The 20,647-nt window shown below is 29.7% G+C and overlaps 4 protein-coding genes across 5 annotated transcripts; 1 reads left to right on the plus strand and 3 right to left on the minus strand.

Moving 5' to 3' along the window:
• Positions 1–63: 63 nt before the first annotated feature.
• On the minus strand, positions 64–6,183 carry LOC119674200 (probable peroxisomal acyl-coenzyme A oxidase 1). Its single transcript, XM_038085327.1, has 6 exons — positions 6,057–6,183; positions 1,025–1,184; positions 868–965; positions 612–806; positions 305–540; positions 64–237 (listed from the first exon to the last, which is right to left on the minus strand). Exons 1-6 carry the CDS (start codon positions 6,181–6,183, stop codon positions 64–66), a joined length of 990 nt encoding a protein of 329 aa, XP_037941255.1.
• A 3,168-nt stretch (positions 6,184–9,351) lies between these two features.
• LOC119682892 (calcium permeable stress-gated cation channel 1) lies at positions 9,352–17,518 on the minus strand. Of its 2 annotated transcripts, none has more exons than XM_038096428.1 (3): positions 17,459–17,518; positions 10,966–11,936; positions 9,352–10,899 (listed from the first exon to the last, which is right to left on the minus strand). In XM_038096428.1, the coding sequence occupies exons 2-3, from the start codon at positions 11,899–11,901 to the stop codon at positions 9,517–9,519; spliced, it is 2,319 nt and encodes a 772-aa protein (XP_037952356.1). In that variant the 5' UTR covers positions 11,902–11,936; positions 17,459–17,518; the 3' UTR covers positions 9,352–9,516. The 2 variants fall into 2 exon arrangements, with proteins under 2 accessions (XP_037952356.1, XP_037952355.1); XM_038096427.1 differs by lacking the exon at positions 17,459–17,518 and adding an exon at positions 15,519–15,618.
• A 31-nt stretch (positions 17,519–17,549) lies between these two features.
• Positions 17,550–17,918, plus strand: LOC119682895. The gene is made up of 2 exons (XM_038096433.1): positions 17,550–17,636; positions 17,733–17,918. Exons 1-2 carry the CDS (start codon positions 17,572–17,574, stop codon positions 17,827–17,829), a joined length of 162 nt encoding a protein of 53 aa, XP_037952361.1. The 5' UTR covers positions 17,550–17,571; the 3' UTR covers positions 17,830–17,918.
• A 6-nt stretch (positions 17,919–17,924) lies between these two features.
• On the minus strand, positions 17,925–20,583 carry LOC119682893 (mitochondrial intermediate peptidase). The gene is made up of 8 exons (XM_038096429.1): positions 20,431–20,583; positions 20,249–20,371; positions 20,048–20,187; positions 19,725–19,991; positions 19,334–19,640; positions 18,565–19,266; positions 18,380–18,502; positions 17,925–18,310 (listed from the first exon to the last, which is right to left on the minus strand). Exons 1-8 carry the CDS (start codon positions 20,566–20,568, stop codon positions 17,996–17,998), a joined length of 2,115 nt encoding a protein of 704 aa, XP_037952357.1. The 5' UTR covers positions 20,569–20,583; the 3' UTR covers positions 17,925–17,995.
• Positions 20,584–20,647: the final 64 nt, after the last annotated feature.

The raw sequence follows: 20,647 nt of genomic DNA on the forward strand, positions 1-20,647 counted from the left end.
TTCAGGTAGACTGCAAATAAATTCAAGTTGAAAAAATAAATCTGAAAGGCAAATAAAATCTATTTACTTTGGATCTATTGGACTTTGACGACGCACGGCTGAATACCGTGTGGCAATTGTTGAAGCTTTCGCTAAGCTTTGTGCTGTATCACGTATAAGAGCACAACGCACGAACATCATAGTGCCATAGGTTAAAACAGTATTCTTAGGTGCTACATATGTGCCATCAGGAAGGACCTGCAGATCAGATGTTTTAATATTTTAAACCTAGTGTTGATTTCATAACTCTACACAAATATGGTACCTGTTGATTTTTCATAAGCATATTTTTAAGTGGAATACGCAAGTTCTTTAGACCCAAGTAACCATTATTAACTGATTTCATACCCAATTTGGTACCAATTTCGCCAACATCAATACCAGGTAATGGTTCATGCGTCTCCTCGTCACGTAATTGCACTATGAACGGAGCCAAACCACGAAATTCACCTTTCGTATAAAGTTGTGCAACAACAATTGCATAATTTGCAGTGTGACCCACTGGAGTTAAGGAAAGTAAAATACTATTAAATAGGTTTAAGATAAAATTTATAATTTTTAATAAAACTTACAACCACCAGGCCACCATTTGTAGGCAGTTAGTGTAGGAGTATTCAAAACAAACTCTTGTGTAGAAGCATCATAGTCAGCACGTGTTTCTAACCCACGCAAAAAGGTGCCATGACCCAACTCAGTTTGTGCATAAGTACCAATTATGGAGCAATCCCATGCTTTTGGTAACCATTCCATTTGTTGGTCCATGGTTCCTGTAGAGGAATATATATTGTTATTTGGAGACTGAATTTGATTTTATAATTACAAGAATACCTTGACCCATGATTGTCGGTACAAACATTACAAAATGTAATGTCATCGGGTTACCTTCCTTAATGAGAGCAGAACCGAGTGAACCACCAAGTATAGCACTTTAAAAGAAGAATATTTATTATTACTCATGAATTAATATATATGATCTTTATAATACTTATAGACGTCGACACTATCTTCGCCGTCATTACGTATTTGACGTATTTTTTGTGCGATTATGGTGGCTTTTTTTACACTATGTTCATAAAGTTCCTTATGTGACATATAGGAAATTGGTATATCATCCTTCAAAGTCGGATCATCAAGAAAGAGTTTTTCTGAAAAAATTTTTGGAGGTAATAGTTAGTAACTTTGATAAATTTATTTCTTTTTATTAGCAACAGAATTTCAAAAATTAGTCAGATATTTTTTTTTAAACAGAATACGATAGGCGAAGGTGCTTTTATTTCAGCTTACCAATAATAGAAATCTTATAGCTATAATATCTTATATCTATAACTATATTATATTATTATCTAATGAAAACTCATAATATTTAATTATTAGGATAAGTGTATACTACGAGCCTCTACTGATTTATCCACAGGTGAAGTCTTCTAAGCTGATCTAAGAACATCTTGGTGTCAGATTCCAGATTTCACCTAAATAAAGACACTGGACTAAAGATTCCTGCCAAACACATGAAATTTTATATAGACGTCCTGACATCAGTAGATTCTACTGATGTCTGCGTGCTTTAATTCCAGAACTCAAAAACGTTAATTAACATAAGTATGTTCAGCTACAATATATCAGTTTAAGTAGGTGTTTTACAAAATCTGCAGATGTCAATGTATACCTAACAAAATAACAAAGGCATGTCTCATAATGAAATCAATATTAATCTGCAACCAGATGTACTGAGACCGAAAAACCAATGGCATAATGTGTATCTATAGCGTGCGACCCTAGATAGTATCCCAAACCTTTACAAAAAGTTTATATTCGATATTTTTAAATCCAATCCAACTTTATAAGTAAATATTTAGAATAAAAGATTGGGTCTTATGAGAGACAACTTCACTCAAAAGTTTGTATTGTTGCTGCTCTCCTATACAGGTGCAATTTCTTTTAAAGATATATACAGAATATAACATTTTCACTCTTTCAATCATCCTTACACTTGACTTTTTTTTATTACTGTTATTATTGTCCGTATCTATTTTTTACCTACAAAATTTCATTAGAAATTATGGAACCTTAAGTAGAAATTTTGAAAGAAAAACCGGGTGTTTCCCTATTATCGCTCTCCATTCCAATTGACAAGAATAAATATTACCTTTTTTTATTATTTTTTTAAAAAATATTTAAACAATTATTTTTCCTTTTTATTGCTAAATATATTGACTACAGTCATAATAATAATTTTATTAACTAATGTTACAAATTATTGTTTTTATTTTTTAATCAGTCTATGAATCAATGTATCTATGTATATATTTGAATTAAAAAACTTGAATGTACTTAAAATTTAGCACACCATAAATGTTTAAGCGATAAGTTCAACATTTGAATTTATTTTGTATAATTGTTTTTAATCTGACGGATATTAGTGCACATTTAATAGAGCGATTATGAATGAATACTACTATATACATATACATATATTTATACATATAAATATAATGTAATTGCCTATCAAGTTTCTTTGGAAAATTGGTTAGTAAAAATGTTGATAAATTCCAAATGAAAAGCATCAATTTCAAGGTACAAAGGTCTTAAGTACTTGCTCTCTATTATCTTCGTATATAATTTTCAGATACATACGAAATTTTAAATGAGTCAACAGCTTTTGAACTCTGGAGCAACATTTATAATAAACCGGGTCTCTAAATATTTTACAAAACAAAAAATCTAATTTTTTTTATAAAGTCATAGTAATATATTAATACTCGTAAGAGATTGAAATTGAATAAAAATTAGATTAAATATATGAAAAGTTATTTTACTCAATCAAATATATTATAATCTATATACTAATCTATGTAGTCAATTGGAATTTGAAGTTCATTTTATTCATTGAAAAATTATATAACAAATCTAGATTTTTCTCACGTTTTGTTTTTATATTTTGTATTTATAAATTGATATTTAAATAAACTTTCCTTTAATTTTTTTTCTTCATAAAATAATAATAAGTACCTTGCCGCCTCAGTAGCCAGGTCGAGGACTACTGGCCAATCTATTCCAAATGTTGAACCTCTGACTTAATACATAGAAGCAAATCAGAGTTATCTATTTTAATATCTATCTTTACAAGGCACTGGCACCATAGGACGGCATGGAGCTAGACTTGACCTACCCTATCTCCTGCAATGCGTCTCTACCAGCTGTGGAAGAAAAAATACCAGAACACCTGATGTGTCTATGTCCAGGTTTGGCCAGAACTAGGCTTAAGTTTCTGGAGACCCCTTTCTTCAACGCTCTCGGCGATGTCTCTCATGCAGATTCTTGACTTTATAAATGCCTCTAGCTGGTTCTAGTTTAACTTTCTCTCTACTACCCACTATTACGAGGTTTTGTGAATTCAAAAAGGCTTTTGTAGCTAATTGAGGAGGACTCGTTCCTCCCTCCACCACAACTAACTAATTATACAGCTTAAAACAGCTTAAAATACTTTATTCCGTTATAGTAGAATGTTTTTCCAAAACGACATTATAGAAAATAAATAGAAAATAAAGTTTTTTTTATTTATTTTATTGGCTACTAGCAAGCAAATATTAATGTGAGTCAAATCTATTCAAATCTAATAATAGAATTCATTAGAATTAAGCCACAAAAGTAATAGAGTCTTAATTAGTATTAATTTAAATTATGCTATCAAAATAACAGAAACTTTAAAATATTCAAATAAATAATACAAGAAACAAAGATCTATTGGAACCTGTTAGAGTATATAAAAAGGAATAGATCTATATTAACCCCTTCAGCTTACAAGCTAGTTTAATATTCGTTGACATACTGTTTATTTGCTCAGAATTTTTTAAATACTTTTAGCATAAACATATAGATACAAGCATTCACTTCATTCGAAATTAATTCGTTGGTTAGAAATATCAATTCGTTATTTGTAAAGTTAGAGGCATAACAGAAGCAACAACTAATTGTGGACTGCACACCATGATACGTGGAACAATATCAAGGAGAACTAAATCTCTCTGTTTTTATAAATATTAGACTTATTTTTAGATTCAAGCACTCACTCAGTTTCAACTGCATTTATTCGAATTACTGACATACCTATCTGACATAGGTACTCGTATAACATGCATGACAATATACATACATTTAATTAGAACATTTATTATTGGCTATTATTGAAAATCATTTGATATTCGATTCACATATTTAAATAATTTATAATTTTTGAATAATTACAAAGAAATCGAATTGTATTTTATTGAAAGTGCTTCGGTCAAAATAGTGAGGCAGAAAAATAAATGAATATCAAAAAATCGATTCGCTGTACATTCGATCTATGTTTATACATATAATCTGTAACTTCTCCACTTTGTTACAAAAATCTTGACTAACTTAATATGCCCTTCTTAATGCACAACAGTGCAAAATGTATTAAAAATTTATAATAAATTAAATTGTATATTTATATTGTTATATTAAAATCTATTAAAAGCAAGTATAGATGGCATTAGATATAAAATTTTTAGAACTGAGAAATTTTTTAAATGTTAGTCGCAGACAAATATTAAGAACTTTGTATCTTGCATGGTGTAGGTCACGTATGTATTGTGTGTCAGCACTACTGTACTATTACTTATAATTTACTATATATAATTGCTTTTTTAATAATAAGGAAACTAGTAGCTCTACTATAACTTAATACTCATTAAGTACATTTGTATATTAATGTGATAATTAGTCTTACACATAAACATGTACGTATGTTCGTAATGCTCAACAGGTGATAATAAATGTATACGTTATCGATAGACTAACCGATAGATATATATATAGCTTTTATTATTGTACTTTGCACGAACTGTATGGTAAGATAATATGCCGGAAGAGTCTTTTAATATATATCTCATGCAAGTATATCAGTTCCTCTAAGATTGAAATAATAATATTCAAAATATTGGAATGAAAATAAATAAATAATTAATATTAACAACAATAATTTTCATTTTACTAAATTGAGCAATTAACCTGTGTTTTTATACATGTAAATATATGAAATTTTAAAAAATACATAAAGAATAAGGAACTCTAATTATGGTATTTACGACAAGCTTACCAACACGGCGTTATCGAATCTCATAAGGGTTACAGGCTCCTCGAAGAGATATGCAGATTTGAGGTCAATTATTGCTAAATCTGATGAAGTGATAAACAATAATTCAGTCAAGGCGTAGAGAGTGGTTATGAAGAAACCTAGCGGTTAATAGAGAGTAAAAGTGCTCAAGTGCACTGACTCAACTAGCCTTAACATAATATACTACTTTTTTCGATTAAATCTGGAGTTGTCAACCTATAAATTCATAAGTGGATTCAACTTTTTTAAATTGGATATTGTATCAAGGAATAGTTGTAAATGATTTTAGATTATTAGAGAGAAGAATGGTATACTAAAGTCTTTGACATCTATCATGCTATATCTTATCATAACATATATGAAACGACATTAGAAACAGAAATAACGTCGTTAGTAACTAATTTCTTGCCTAAGTATACCATTTTATAATTGCTTTTGGTAAACGAACAATTAGATATTCTCCTTATTTATTTTTAGGCTTACTACTAATAAATTAATAATATTTTAATTAGACATATTAATTTTATATTATTAAATTTGCAAGTCATTATTTAAATTATAAGCTATTAACATAAAACTATTTATATTAGTAGGCATTTAATTGTTTCAAAGCAAGTACTTAACTCAGAAGTAAAAAGTAAATGTAATTATATGTTATATACATATATTACCTTGCCGACAACAGATCTTTTTTCTAATAGCTGGTACAGTCAATATGTTTACACATGCAATAATTACATGTATTATCCAGATTATTACTCAATCCCTTTAACTTATTAACGTTTTTTTTTTAAGAAAGCTAATATTATTTTTAGCTTAAATGTAGCTCTAAAAATTAGATATAATAATGTAGAAACTCAAAAAATTTCACACTCACCCAGTTTCTTTTTTTCTTCATATTTCTTTGGGCCACCCGCCCACCAAACTGAAAATTCATTGCTACTAAAAGTAGCGCTATGGCGCTCTTTTTGTAAATCAGGGTTAACCGTATCAATTGGGACCATTTTTTTAGCGATAATTTTTTAATTTATTTTCACAATAATTGTTCAGAATTCAAAGAAAATTTCGGAAGTAGCCGTTCAACCATTCACGCTTAAATCTCCACGAATACTAAACGGACAAAGCGTACTTTTGTAATTAAATATTAGCAAACTTGTTTAGACGTAATTGCTTTGTACATAACACAAACGCATTTAACAATTTTGCAAAATAATCACTGACGGATAACGAACAAGAATTTTATTCCATTGAACTTATTTTACTAATTTTAGTATTTAGTAGATTTAATCTGATTTATGATAAGCCACTATATAAATTTTTTTTATATTCGTTTCCGATTGGTTTCTTAGCACCATCGATTGACCTTTGATCCAATGTTTCAGTTAGCATGTAAATTTGGGAAGAAAATTTTTTATTAACTTTATGTCTAAATTTCATACATAAAATTATTTTGCAATTGAATTCATCTCTACGTACTCACTAAATAATTAGAAAGAGTTTAACTTAAAACTTGTTTTGTTTATGTATTTTTTTTATTTACATTTATCAGCATAATCAGCTGATTTTCATACCATTGAACAAAATATGTAAAAATTTCCCTATTTTGACTGTTGAAAAAATTTTCAAAGGGAATTTTTAAAATACGAAATTATAAACATTTCAAAATATAAGAAAATTATAAATATACCAGTCATCATACATACATCATACAAATTCAAATCACTTTGTATTTATATTATACAATTTATAATTAATATAAAAAATTGTAACATTATGTAATTAGTGATAAGATAGATTTTAAAACTTTATTGTTAGTCTCATTGTAAGAGAAAATACAATAAATAAATTTATAAGTATTTAAAAGAAAAATCGTGTAAATCATGTAAAAACAATATTAGCATATTTTTAAAAGGATCGCAAAAAAATAATTTGTATTTTTTTTTGTCACCAAATACATATAAACGTTTCTTGTTTTATTTTACTTTAAATAATATAAAACATTTTTTTTTTATTTAACAATATATCTTTATTGATCTGCTTTAAATTAAAACCTAACAATAAGTTTTAGAGTCTTAAAGACTAATAACATTACATTACAAATTATTTTACATAAATTATTTTACAATGATATATATATATATATAATCATATATATAATATAATCATTTGTAAATTATTTCAAGGGGGCTCTAAATAAGAATATATATATAATATACTTGTATATATATAATCATTTGTAAATTATTTCAAGGGGCCTCTAAATAAGTAGCCGGGAATTATTTACCAGGCGTACAATACCACGGCTTATAAGTTGAATTAATCAGAATGATCTTTTGGAAAGCAGGATGGAGGATCTATCATTCCGTTTCAGTCTATAGGAAGTTGTCATATTAGCAAGAGGTCTAGCTAGCGGATTCACATGGTTTTCAACACCTGAAATATGTTTCTGCCTTATTCTCTAGAATTCAACTTTAACCATCGGAACTCTCACATATGTTTTGCATTTCTGATAATACAAAACATATGTGAATAAAAACATATTTTAATTATACATTTCATTACAACAAAAATGAATGTAATTCGAGGTAAAAAAAAAATTTATATATAAACAATTAATGTCGATAACAATGTTTAAAAAAATAAAAAAATAATTATTATAATATTTATAAATTTGATTTTAAAGTTAACTATGATGAAAGAAACTATTTTCTTATTAGAAACTATTTTTTTAATAAAAATATTTTTAAACGGTAGTAAATTACAACAACAATACAGATCTATGGTCAGCTAAAATTACAATTAATAAAGTAATAAAATTTTGTTGTTGTAATTTACTATTATTAAAAAACCTCTCTAATTATTAATAAATTTTTTCTTCGGTATTTGACTATTTGATCATATAACTTTGTTATTAAATATAAAAATTGTACTAGCAATAGATATGCATAGATCTGTATGCATATATAATAATAAATTTTTCTGCTTATTAGTTTTTGCTAGAAGTCATTATCATTTAGTGTTAAATATTTACCATTCTATTTTGATTTTTTAATTATTTATAATATTTTCTACTTCATTACAAAAATGTGAACCGGTTTTATAAGATTATATTTATGATAAATGCACAAAGAGATAAAAACATAATGAGATAAAATCACAATGAGATAAAAACACAATGAGATAAAAACGCAATGAGATAAAAACAATGAGATGAGGTTTGAAACACGCAGTAACATAATATTTTATAATTCTTATGTACTTTAATCTTTATGTTTAACATAAATCTTCAATGCATTTGTGAAATCATATCAATTATTTTAATGTAATAAGACAAAAAGATGGATTCTATAAGTACATATATATATCTTTTCCCATAAAAGTAAGGTTATGATTTACAACTATGCCAAAAATAATGTATTTAAAGATGCTTTCACGAGCAATTAGCACTTCCCCTTTAATTCTCGTAACTTTGACTAATATTCAAGCATCAATTAAATAGTTCAAAAGTTTTTTAGCGCCTGTGACGGTTTTATTATCCCTCTTTTTACAAGGATATTAACGATTCTAAAGGTTTATTTATTTCTAGAAATAATATTTTATTTTTATTACAGGTTAGCTCTGAGAATAAAACGTCTACTGTGGACCACTAGATTAATTACTTACTCTTTTGTTTTTAGGAAATAAATTATTCGTTGCCATGGCTAGAGAAATCCACTTCCTTTATGTTAATCCACTATTTCCTAACTAGCTTTATATCACAAAGCACAAGACTGCTTAAATTTTTAAATAAATAATTTAAATAATTTGAACTAAATTCCAATAAATTTTCAAAGACAATTTTCAAATTTTAGGCTCTGTATATTTAATTTTGTATAATACAATTTATCGCACTATTATTAAATATTTATAAAAAAAGTCAGGCTTGATATCTAAAGGGCGTAAAATAATAATACATAGTAGTTACAATAATAATTTTTAATATTTTAAAATTGTTTTATTTTATATACAATAAAAAAAGAAACTAATTTTTATAAGTTAGGGTTATATCACTGTTCGAGAATACAATATATAAAATATTTTAAATACCATATTTTTAATCGTTACAATTTTCGATTTAAATTTGTATACCTATTATTTTTTATATATTCATTTTTACTCTATTATTGGTAAAATATTTTAGCATTTCTCTCTTTCCAGACTATATAAAAAAAAATCAAAATAATGACGGCGTCTATCCCAATGTATTCTCAAGCTATAATTAATAATTTTTTTAATAATCATTGTATATACAATCGAAAGTAAATACTAATAATTTAAAATACAAAAAATATTACTTTTTATGCTTCTATACTATTTACACTACATTGAGAGCTTATCTCAAAATCTGAAACGCTATCTGAGCCATATCCTGCGTGGCCATTAGATCCAACGCCATTTAAATTGCGTGGCGGCACATTACCCCTTATATCTGGACGTTTTTTTAGTACCTCAGCTATATATACTGGAGCAGGCTCATCCATTTCAACAATACTAGGACGGCGAGCTGATGTACAACGTTTGATCGGTGACATAAATGTAAACAAAGTCAGCGTGACAATTAAGGCAACAATTAAGAAAATTCCACGAGCCATTCCGTTTCCACGTACAGCCGAAATCATGGCCATCACAAGTAAAAGAATAACAACAGAAAATTTAGTCATCGTTACAGCCGTAGAATGTATTTTCCCACCATTTCGTGAGATCATATTTGATGGTCCGTATGCAAAGTATAGATTATGTCGGTCGACAAAATGTTTTAAACAAATATATATCATAGCAAACGGCATTATTAGTGGACAAAACACACTATATACAATTGAAATGGTGAAAACCAGCACACTCCAAGCATAATGCGTACCAAATGGAAATTCAATCAAAATTGATTTACGTATATATGGCGTTTCAGCCTTAGATTTAGCTGTTATTAACATCCAAATGTAGACGATTAGCTCAGGGAAACGCAGAAGCTCAAGTGAAGTACCAATGAAAGCTGCTGTAATCACATAATTAACATAAAATGAGCCCCGATCAGGTAAGAAAACGCACTGCCAACGCGTAGTACTATTGTTGATGGACCATTGTAATAGAGCTTGAGCCGAAGTAAGTCCCAATGATGGTAAAATTAAAATCATAAATAGTAAATATCCGAAGCATTTCATCATAATGGAATAGTTTTGTAACGAACGTGTGTAGTGCGACATCCATTTATCGGAAAATGCAACGAGAACTGGCAGCAGTACTGATAGCGTCCAGAGCATAAGTGTTGGCAAAAATTCGGATACAAGCGGAGATATAGTGTTACCTTTTAACAATGCAATGCTGTCTAGCATATTGACAATAATAGCAGGAGTAGTCAAAAAGAATAGTACGACGAAGAGTGCCACGTTAACGATTGTCCATTTTACGTACCAATGACTTTTGTTCACATTAAGATTCTCCCAAAAAATGTCGTCAGGCGAGGGTGCAAATGTTAGTGTCCAGCGTCGATACGTACCAGGCGTAAAGTGGCTCACAACATTTTGTGCCTCCATTACATTTGATAAAGTCAAAAATGCTATATTCAGTGGTTCATTCAAGGCAGAAGCTCGGAGGCGTGCTACGTCCCCGGAGAGCTTACGTTCTTCTCTCTGGTAATATTCGTATGCGTTCTCCTTTTTACATGAGCACAATTCTGGTCTTACCTAAATCGAATATTGAATTATTTTTAATATGAAAAAAATTACCACAATGTATTAAGCAAACGTTACCTGCAGAGAATCACGATCACGATGATGCTCGCAATAGAGTCGAGCATCCAAAACCTTCTCATATTCTTCATTTCGTACATTTAATTTTGATATATTGTAAGCAATTTGAACATCCTCAATACAAACGTCGGGAAATAGCTCCTGTATGTAATTACGTATAATTGTTCTGTTACGGTCACTCGATGAAATATTCGTTATCATAATGGTCCGAGTAGCAGCTTTTTTAAATGCATTACGCCCGGAAGCGCGGCGCATTATCAACACAATCAATGGCACGTAGGCTATACTAACTATGACATGCACCCACAACCAAGACGAGTCGGGAGATAAGTTCGACATTGTTGTACGTCCAAAAGCATTAATACCATACTCGTTGGTACCATTGAAAAAGTTGATGGGGAAAATGACAATCATAGAAACGGCAGTTACTATACCCATCACCACCATCAAATGTTGTTGAAATGATAAGTAATGCACTGCATCGGGTCCGGTATGCATTAGTATTTGTTCTTTACGTAGTTTGAATGTTATTTTGATCCAACTCAAAAAGCCTTGATCGTAGTGTATAGGTGAGAGTGGTGTGTGATCGGTAGAACCTGAATGAATACTACTCCGTGGCTCATCACGACTTGTAGAAGGTTGAGGTGTTGTTTGCATTGGCGTATCGATGAGGCTATTGCCGCGTGAATAAAATAGCTCTGTCCAACGTTTCTTATTTCCATTACTATTTACTAGCGCTAAACGACCATAATCACCTGCCTGATGTCGTAGTGTGGCAAAGAGCAAAATTAATAGAACCCACCATAGTGTGTTAACAATCAGCGTTTCTGGTATACCATTATATGTATTATTCATAAATAATGACTTTTTTGTTATGTTATTGCAACCGTAGTCTGCATCATCACCCCAATTGGTTATTTCCATCAAATTATTCATAATTCAAGTGCTTTAGATAATGCGATATCAATACACTGTAATTAAAAAAAAAAATATATATATATATATATGTATATCAAAATATAGTACATGACGTAATATATACAATATCTGTATATACATATAAAAACCCCGAACTCCGAGTGAGTGAGTTTAGGTTGAAGTGGCGTCTTTATAAACCAAAGCCCACTGGTGCACAAATGTGGCCGGTTGAGCTGCCACACACTCTGAATAAAAAGAAGCAATAAACCTTAATATTAATGCTATGAAGGAAATTTTAGAAATATAGCATCGATCTGAACTTTGCTGGAGATATTTGAAATTTTTTTTTTGAAATTTTTAGTAACGCCAAATGAATGTGTATTATAAAAATTTAGACCCTTTAATATTCGAAAAGTTGGTTTGTGGTTACAATTATAATGAAGTCCCTATACTGGGATAGCCTGAATTCATTAATAAAAAAAATCCATAAAGTAGGTTATACGTTGAAAAAGATAAAGAAAAGAGCAATAGAGTGGTAAGCAAATTTGCAGATAGGATAAATTCGCTATTAAATCACAGCAGAGATGTACTAAACATGGCTATACTTAGATCTGGATACTGGGAAATTATGTCGGCATAACTCACACAGGAAACCTGTTTTTCAGTTCCAACTGGATAAGATGAGTTGCACTTGAATATCTGGGAAGCCGATTGGTTCCAGTATATAAATCTAGTCGCTTGTAGAACCATTGGAAAATCATAATTCTTGTTAATAGCTTCGCTGCAAAAGAAACAACTTCAATGTTAAAAAATATTGGATAAATATCAATCTTCAATAATCATTGATATATGTGTTAACCATTTCCTTTGTCAATAAATAAAACGAAACTTTTTATGGACCTTTAGGCATGACTTTCTGTTAAAGTACTATCATTAAGAATTAGAGATTTTATATAAAACCACAATAAATAAAATATTTTAAAGTAATTTAAATTATTTAAATAACATGAGAATATGAGAAGTAGTTAGTATGATATATGTGGAATGCTTCTAGTAAAATAATATTATCAGTCTAATGCTAATCAACTGATAAAATATTAGATAGACCTATAAAAATTCATCGAATATTAGGTTCTTCATTTGCTTTTATATTTGTTGATATAACTTCTCGCGTCACCAGTACACAGACAACTTTTGCAGCTGCGAAATTATTTTTGATGTTGACGATTAATGGAGCATTTCACTTCTATATTTCACGCTTTATGAATTTAGTGAATTGCTCCAAATCCGACTTATTGTTGAATTTACATTACTGAGTCTTATTTCTTCATTCGAGATGAGATGCCCACCTTGAAAGTGTATGAAACTAAACTTTGGATCCAAGGTGTCTCGCGGCTTTTCTATTTCAAGAAGTTACATTTGCAAGTATATCAAGTTTCTCACGATTAAGACAACTACCCGAGCTGATGTTGCCTTTGGTCATACGTAGCATGGCCCTTTTCTATGTGAGATGCCATCTCACATTGAATCATGGCTCCCGTAATTAAATTATTATTATTATTAAAAGAAGGGATTCTGCACTGCGACCTAAAAGATCTATTGCGCCCTTTACTTGGGTTAGATTGTTTCTCCAAGTCCGATTTTTTTAATGAAAGACAGTATAGAGCCTACTTTTCCTAGTCTTGAATCTTTATGATCCATGAAATACCCTACTAGGTTGGCTTCCGTAATACTTACGATTGTTTTTGTATACTGTTAAATGTGTTAATCACCATATGTAGAATTTTCTCAAACTACTGCTTCATAAAAAATCATAATTTTTATGTTGGGGGGTTATGAAGTAATATGTTTCACGAAATTTGTTTGTTGACAAAAACTGTACTGTACTAGGTAGCTTAATAAATCTCTCGACAAACAAATATCACGTTCTACAAATTTCTTATCATGCCTGTCCTATTGTGTGGTGCGGAAGCTTGAATAATTACCAACAGTGATGAGAAGGCGTTAGAAGCATTCGAGAGAAAAATTCTTCGGCAGATCTAGGGTCCCTTACACATTGGTGACGAGTAACGAATTAGATGGAACGAAGAGCTGTATGAGCTATACCACATCATTGACATAGTTAAGCACCTAAAAATTCAGCGTCGTGCGAATGGAAGAAAGTGTTCCGGCTAGAAAGGTATTTGATTCTGTACCCACAGGTGGAAAACGCAGTAGAAGACGTCCGCCTCTTCGGTGAAAAGACCAGGTGACCAACGATTAAGGAGCGTTCAGTACTACCAACTGGTGACAGCAAGCAACTAATCAAGCTGACTGGCGGAAGCCTCTCGACGCGACCAAGGACGACTCACGTCTGTAATGGCCAACTTAGTAAATAAGTAAGTTAATTAAGATTTTAAGGGAAGAATGTAAAATGTCATAAGGAAAAAAAGTCATCTTCCATAAAAAAAAGGGAAAACGCCACAATGTAAATCTGCGCTTGATTAAATGAAATTATTCTAACAATCGCTGTTGTTCGTTTATTATACATATTTTGCAAAACTTAAGTTGTGAGTCACAATTCAGGCTAAATCGCGTTTCTTCTTTTAAATAATAAATTTTTTAAATAATTTTAGTATCGCGCTTTTGGAAAATTACTAGAAGTTCGTAATCAATACAACTTTGCAACAGCTCATTATTTAGATTTCATTTAGAATGCGTTTCAAATCAAATCAAATCATTATCTTATTAGGTCACATTATATGCTTCAGATGCATTCATAATAATAATAATATAATAATAACAATAAGATCGGTCATTCATCACGTTGCGTTTGATTTAAATAAATTAAATAAATTGCATGCAATCACTTTACACATATGCACTCAGTAATGAATTTCTCGCATGCTACAGATTTTTAGCAATGCCACAAAGCATTTAAGTTTTCGTGTTGTGTGTGTGTGTTTTGCATCGTCACCTTTGTTTTGTAAGGAATAATTAAAAGCAGCGGTGAAGTGAAGCCTTTTACAACTGAAAAAATATTGCTTAAGCACAGATCAGCTTACATACTTAACACTTAGGCCTGTTGGCTAAAATATGGTTTCACTTAGAAATAACAAAAAAAAAACTAATGCTAAAAATATTGTATTGCACATTCTTAAATATGCAAACACAAACAAATATTATCATAATTGAAAAACATTGGTTTTGCAGAAGGAAGATAAAAAGAAATAATTACTTTTAATAACAATATAAGCGATAAAGTTTGCTATCTATATTTTAGAAGAGGAGCGGGAAAGAAGGGGACACTAAGCTTAACTACTTAGATTTGTTAAAACAAAAAGAAAAACTTCAAATGATTCATCGTATTTTGGTAGTTTTATATGGTGGGGAGTTTGGGGTGGTTATGTGAAAGGTTTTAATGTGTAATATTGTTGGCATGAGTTGGTCTTAGAAATTTAAACAATGGTTAAAAATCAATTTTGTAAATTAGTTGAATGAATTTTATTTTTTTTTTTAGGTCACATAATTATTTTCTTTACATTTTTTAAAATCATTTTTCGTTTCAATTAGACACAGTTTACGATTGTTTCTTATCTATTTTCTACTTTTTTAGTAACACTTGATTAAGTTGATTTATGGTTTGAGCAATTTACCTTAATATATTTTATTTAAATATTATATTTTTCCTTTTTTTTAACACTACTTTTCAACGATCATTCTCATTTGATAAAATAAACTTTTCAACGCAGTTAAACATTTGCAAAGCAAAAATAAAACATATGTGCGCAGACAATAAGCAATATTTTCAATTTGGATTTAGCCAGAGTTGCTGACACTACAATTGCTTTTATTGTGTAATTTCTGTTACACAAATATTGTGTAGTCAAACCATTTAAAAGGCTGTATATGAAGTTAAAAATGGATTCTTATAGGTAGTTTTAGCACAATATTACTATTTCTTATTCTAAAATGAATAAAGTATAAACGAATATCAATGCAAGCAATAAATTATGTCTCTACAGAAGAATAGTATTATGATCAGGGACTAAAAAAAAGTTATTTCAAAAATTTTTATGAAAAAAAGCTGCAACAAAAAGTTGTCTAAACTCATATTTAAGTATATAGTTATCATTCTAATAACTTTTATCCTTAATATCATGCAAGCATAAAATTCAAAAAATAATAATAATATTTGCTTTATATTATATTGTATTATATTATATGTATTTCTCATGTAAGGTAGTTTTCTTTGTAATTTCATACAAAATATATTAAAGAGCAAATTAACAAAACTCCAGAAAAATGTGCGAATATAAAAATGAAATACGGCTTCGGGTCAGTTGGCTAATGAACGCTGACTCTGAGCTTTAAATTTGGCAGGGCAAGAGTTCAATCCCTGATTGCAGTTTCATAAAATTATTTAGAAATACTTAAACACAAGAACTATTTCCAAGACCAATGATGATGGGTATTAGGTAATACTCGAAACAGTTGTATGGTCAACCAAAAATTCAATTAATTAAAAAAAAATAAAAGAGTTTTTGTTGTTGTAGATTATTATTTTTAAAAAAACCTCTTTATGAAATATACTAGTTTCTATAAAATATAATAGTCACCTCCGTCTTCAAAATGACTTTAAATTAAAACTTGTCTTTATTTAATTTAATTTTTTTATTTCATGATCTTTTTTTGCTTTTTTATTTTATCATTTGTAATTTGTTATTTATTGTGTATATATTATTCATCTCTTTTTTTGTTAGTTATTAAGTTAAGACATTTTCGGTGGCACGCAAGTACCTAAACACTAAATTGCTTATAGTAGCTAAGCGAGACATTGACATCATTGTCGCAATTTGTCAAATGTTTTGTTTTCACAAACAGCAAATCTTGCATATGTGCATATAAATCAAGCAAACTACGTTTTTTATAAAAATAAAATAACATAAATGTTACTTCTTAATAACTAACATATTAAAAAATTCAATGTGATTTTTATATGTTTTACAATTTTTTGTTTTTTTTCCCCAATTTTTAATAAAATTTTTGAATTTTTGTTTACATATGAATGCAATATTCGTTGGAATTTTCAATAAAGATTCACAATACTTCGATTAATAGCGTTCGAAACTTTTTTCTTTACTGGCAGAAGTGTTTGACCAGTAAATAAGTACTGGCCTAGATAGAGAAAATATTGTTGTTGTTTTGCGTACATTTCAGCCAGTATAGGCCAGCATCTTGCTGTTTTTACCATACTTGCGAGCCACCGAAAACGCCTAATATATGTAGCACAACGGACTACAAGTGGACTACATCGTGAATTATCTTAGGATAGAAATATTTAAGAAGATGAAAACTGTATAGGAAGTCTATTTTATACCATGTTTACACTCACAATTATCTGACCTCAATAGTACATGATTGCATAGTTCGATTTATGTTATTTTAGATTAATCTTATTATCAAAATAAACTGATCAAATATTATTGAATAGTTTGATAATATGGGGTATTTAAAATTGTGTAAACGTACTTTACAAATAAATTATTTAAAAAAAAACTTCAATGACATAATTTATAAACTTGGCATCACTTACTTTGTACATTAAACAGGCCTGTCAAAATTTGTCAGAATCTTGTTCTGTAGTAAAATACGGAATTATATTTGTTATAAAAGCTTCTAATCCAAATTGCAGTAAATTTGTTTAACATGGCACAAAAGCCTATTCGCCCACTGAATATACTGAAAAGTATTTATTATAATGAATTTCAATGGTAAATTTATAAAAAGTGTGAACTATTAAATAGACATAACCACATTTTCAACAAAAGATATCGGAAAAAATATTAACTAATAAAATTTATTTACAGGTCTGTTGTGAAAAGTTATGCTTTGTTCTTTTTGGGAATTCGGATAGCTAATGAGTTTATTGGAATGGAAATAATGCCCCCCATAACAACACATTAAGGAAAATTTGAATTTGTTTCAAAAATGTTATATTACTTAATATTCAACATGAAATCAAATTCTAATAAAACTAGTTATTTAGTTAAAATAATATAAATATAAAAATAGCAGTGTTTTTTTTTTTCTTTAAATAGGGGATTTAGTATATTTGTCAGTTAAAAATAACCTACAAATTCTTTGCTAATTTTGTTTCTGTTGTGTCTTTGATTTTTTCGTTATTTAAATAAATTTCATTGATTAAAGTTTGTGTTAAAGCTTGTGGAGTTGCATCACGTTTTAAAAAGTTTGATACCAACTGACGACTGGGAATGCCACCACCATGCGCTAAGATATCACGTCTGTACTTTTCGCCAGCTTCACGATTAAATGGATTTTTATCAAAGTATGTCTGCCATATCCACGAAGAAATTGTTTTTGATATTAAATACGAATAGTATTTTGCGCCGTAACCAACTAAATGTGAAAACCTCAACTGCCATGCCTATATTAAACATTATATAATTACTACAGTATTTTATATTATAAATAAAATATATTAATTGTTATTTACCGTGTTTTCGACGTAAGGAAGACTATAATAGTTATTTTGCACTTCTTTTAGAATTTCAGTCGTATTTTTTCCATGCTTGGGATAGTCAGCATGGTATACTTGATCCAGTGCAGAGTAGAATACCTAACAATATAATATTGTCATATAAAAAAAAATATAAGTTTTGTGAATACTATAATAAATACCTGAAGTTGTGTTTCACTGGCAGAAAAGAAATTCTTGGATGCACACAACCGATAAAGCATATCTTCTGACATTGGCTTATGTGTTTGAAAGTGTCGTGCAAATGTACGCAATACACGTGGATCACTCGCGAAATATTCCATTAGTACCGATGGTACCTCCGCAAAGTCTGTACTACAACGTGTACCGGTTATATGTTGATATTCTGTACGCGCTAACATTGAATGCATTGCATGACCCATTTCATGAAAGAGATTATCTACTTTTGAAGGTGGCAGCAATGTTGGTCCCGTCCAACGTGGTTGTGAAAGATTTAACATTACAACCACTATTGGTAATTGATAATTACCGTCCGGTAAACGTTTTCCACCTTGGATAGTGAAATGGCAATCCTGATTAGGTTTTCCATTCCGTTCGAAAAAATCACAATATATATAACCCAGTAGTCCTTCTGACTCATGCATAACAGCTAATTTATAAATATCATTATGCCATATTTCGCCTGGTTCCATTTCCACGTTTTTTAATGTTATTCCAAACAGTGACTGCATTAAATTATCTAACCCTTCCATACAACCGCCAAGACTAAAGTATGGCAGAAACTCGTTAGTGTTAGCATTTAAATATTTACGTCTCATTTGCGACGTAAAATAATGTGTATCCCATGCCGAAAGTGTAGCATTTGGGTCGTTGCTCTCCTTTTTCTGAAATGTAGATGTAAATTAAATGTAAGTCTACGAATTATTCTATATAATTTGTTGGAGTATATACCTTCATATCTTTCATAACACTGAAATCAGCTTCAGCTAGAGGTCGTAGTTCTTCTGTCAGTTTGTCAATGAATTCTTTCACCATACTCGGATGTTCCACAGTGCTCGAATTAAGTGCTCGATGTGCATAAGTTTCAAAACCACAAGTACGTGCCAAAGCATAACGACACTTAAGAAGATCTGACAAAAATTGTTCTTGACTATCGGAAGGATATAAATATAAACGATAAGCCGCTTCTCGAGCTTGAGCACTAGAAGAATTAGTGTATAAACCAGATACAACTAAATTTTCGCCTTCTGTTGGAAAGCTAAATAAAATTATTACAGGATATAAGTTATAGACTATAATTAATTATAAATATTTCAAAATTATAAATGCACCAATTATTTACCATGATCGTATATAATCTTCCACTTCAGATTTATTTATGGACGTAGGTTGTACAGCACCATTCATAAATTTCTGTCCTAATTGTAAAATGTAATCGTTGAGACGTACCACTCTTTGCCGCTCCTCCTCAGGCAAATGTATACCGCATTGTTCAAAATCGAACATAAATAATTTAGAGACGTGTTTGTCAATCTCAGTTGTGGGTATAAAATCACCTTTCTCAACCACATTACTTAATGCCTGATATAATGGTTTATGTGTATTTAGACTGTCAATAAAGAAATTATTGTATTCTAATAATAATGTTTATATGCAACAAGTAACCTTTCCACAATTCCACTAATGCTTATACAAGCATCTTCGGCTGCTTGCATGTATTGACTTTGTGGATGCGCAATGCGTATAAATTCTGCCAAGTCTGCGACTTTACAAAGTGAATCTGACAACTCGTCAAATATTTCAACCTGTTAAATGTACAAGAGATTCATAAAAATATACCATTTTTAGTATATATTTATATAATACCATTTTCCTATTACGTTTTTCAGACGTTGCTTCCTCTACAAGATCATTGGTCTTATTTGCTACATTATCCTTAAGTAAGTAAAAACCTTCAGGTGTTTTAAGTTCTGGTATACCAAATAAACCCTTGAATTAAATTTCATTAAACAATAATAAAGTGTTTTGGAAAACAGAAATAAACTTACTGCTTCGGAACGTGCAAAATTAATTTTCTTATATGGTGGCGAGTTGAAAGTTGTTGCAAGCGGCGTCCATGTTGATACACTTTTAATATTTTTGCTAAGCAAGAACTTTCTGTATTTATTTCTATATAATTTCAACATGTTTTATATTTTTATTTACAAACAGTTTCTTTCACATAACTAAAATCACAAATCAGCTGTTAATATTTTGGGATGTGTT

This window comes from Teleopsis dalmanni, chromosome 2, assembly GCF_002237135.1.
Source record: "Teleopsis dalmanni isolate 2A chromosome 2, ASM223713v2, whole genome shotgun sequence".
NCBI lineage: Eukaryota > Metazoa > Arthropoda > Insecta > Diptera > Diopsidae > Teleopsis > Teleopsis dalmanni.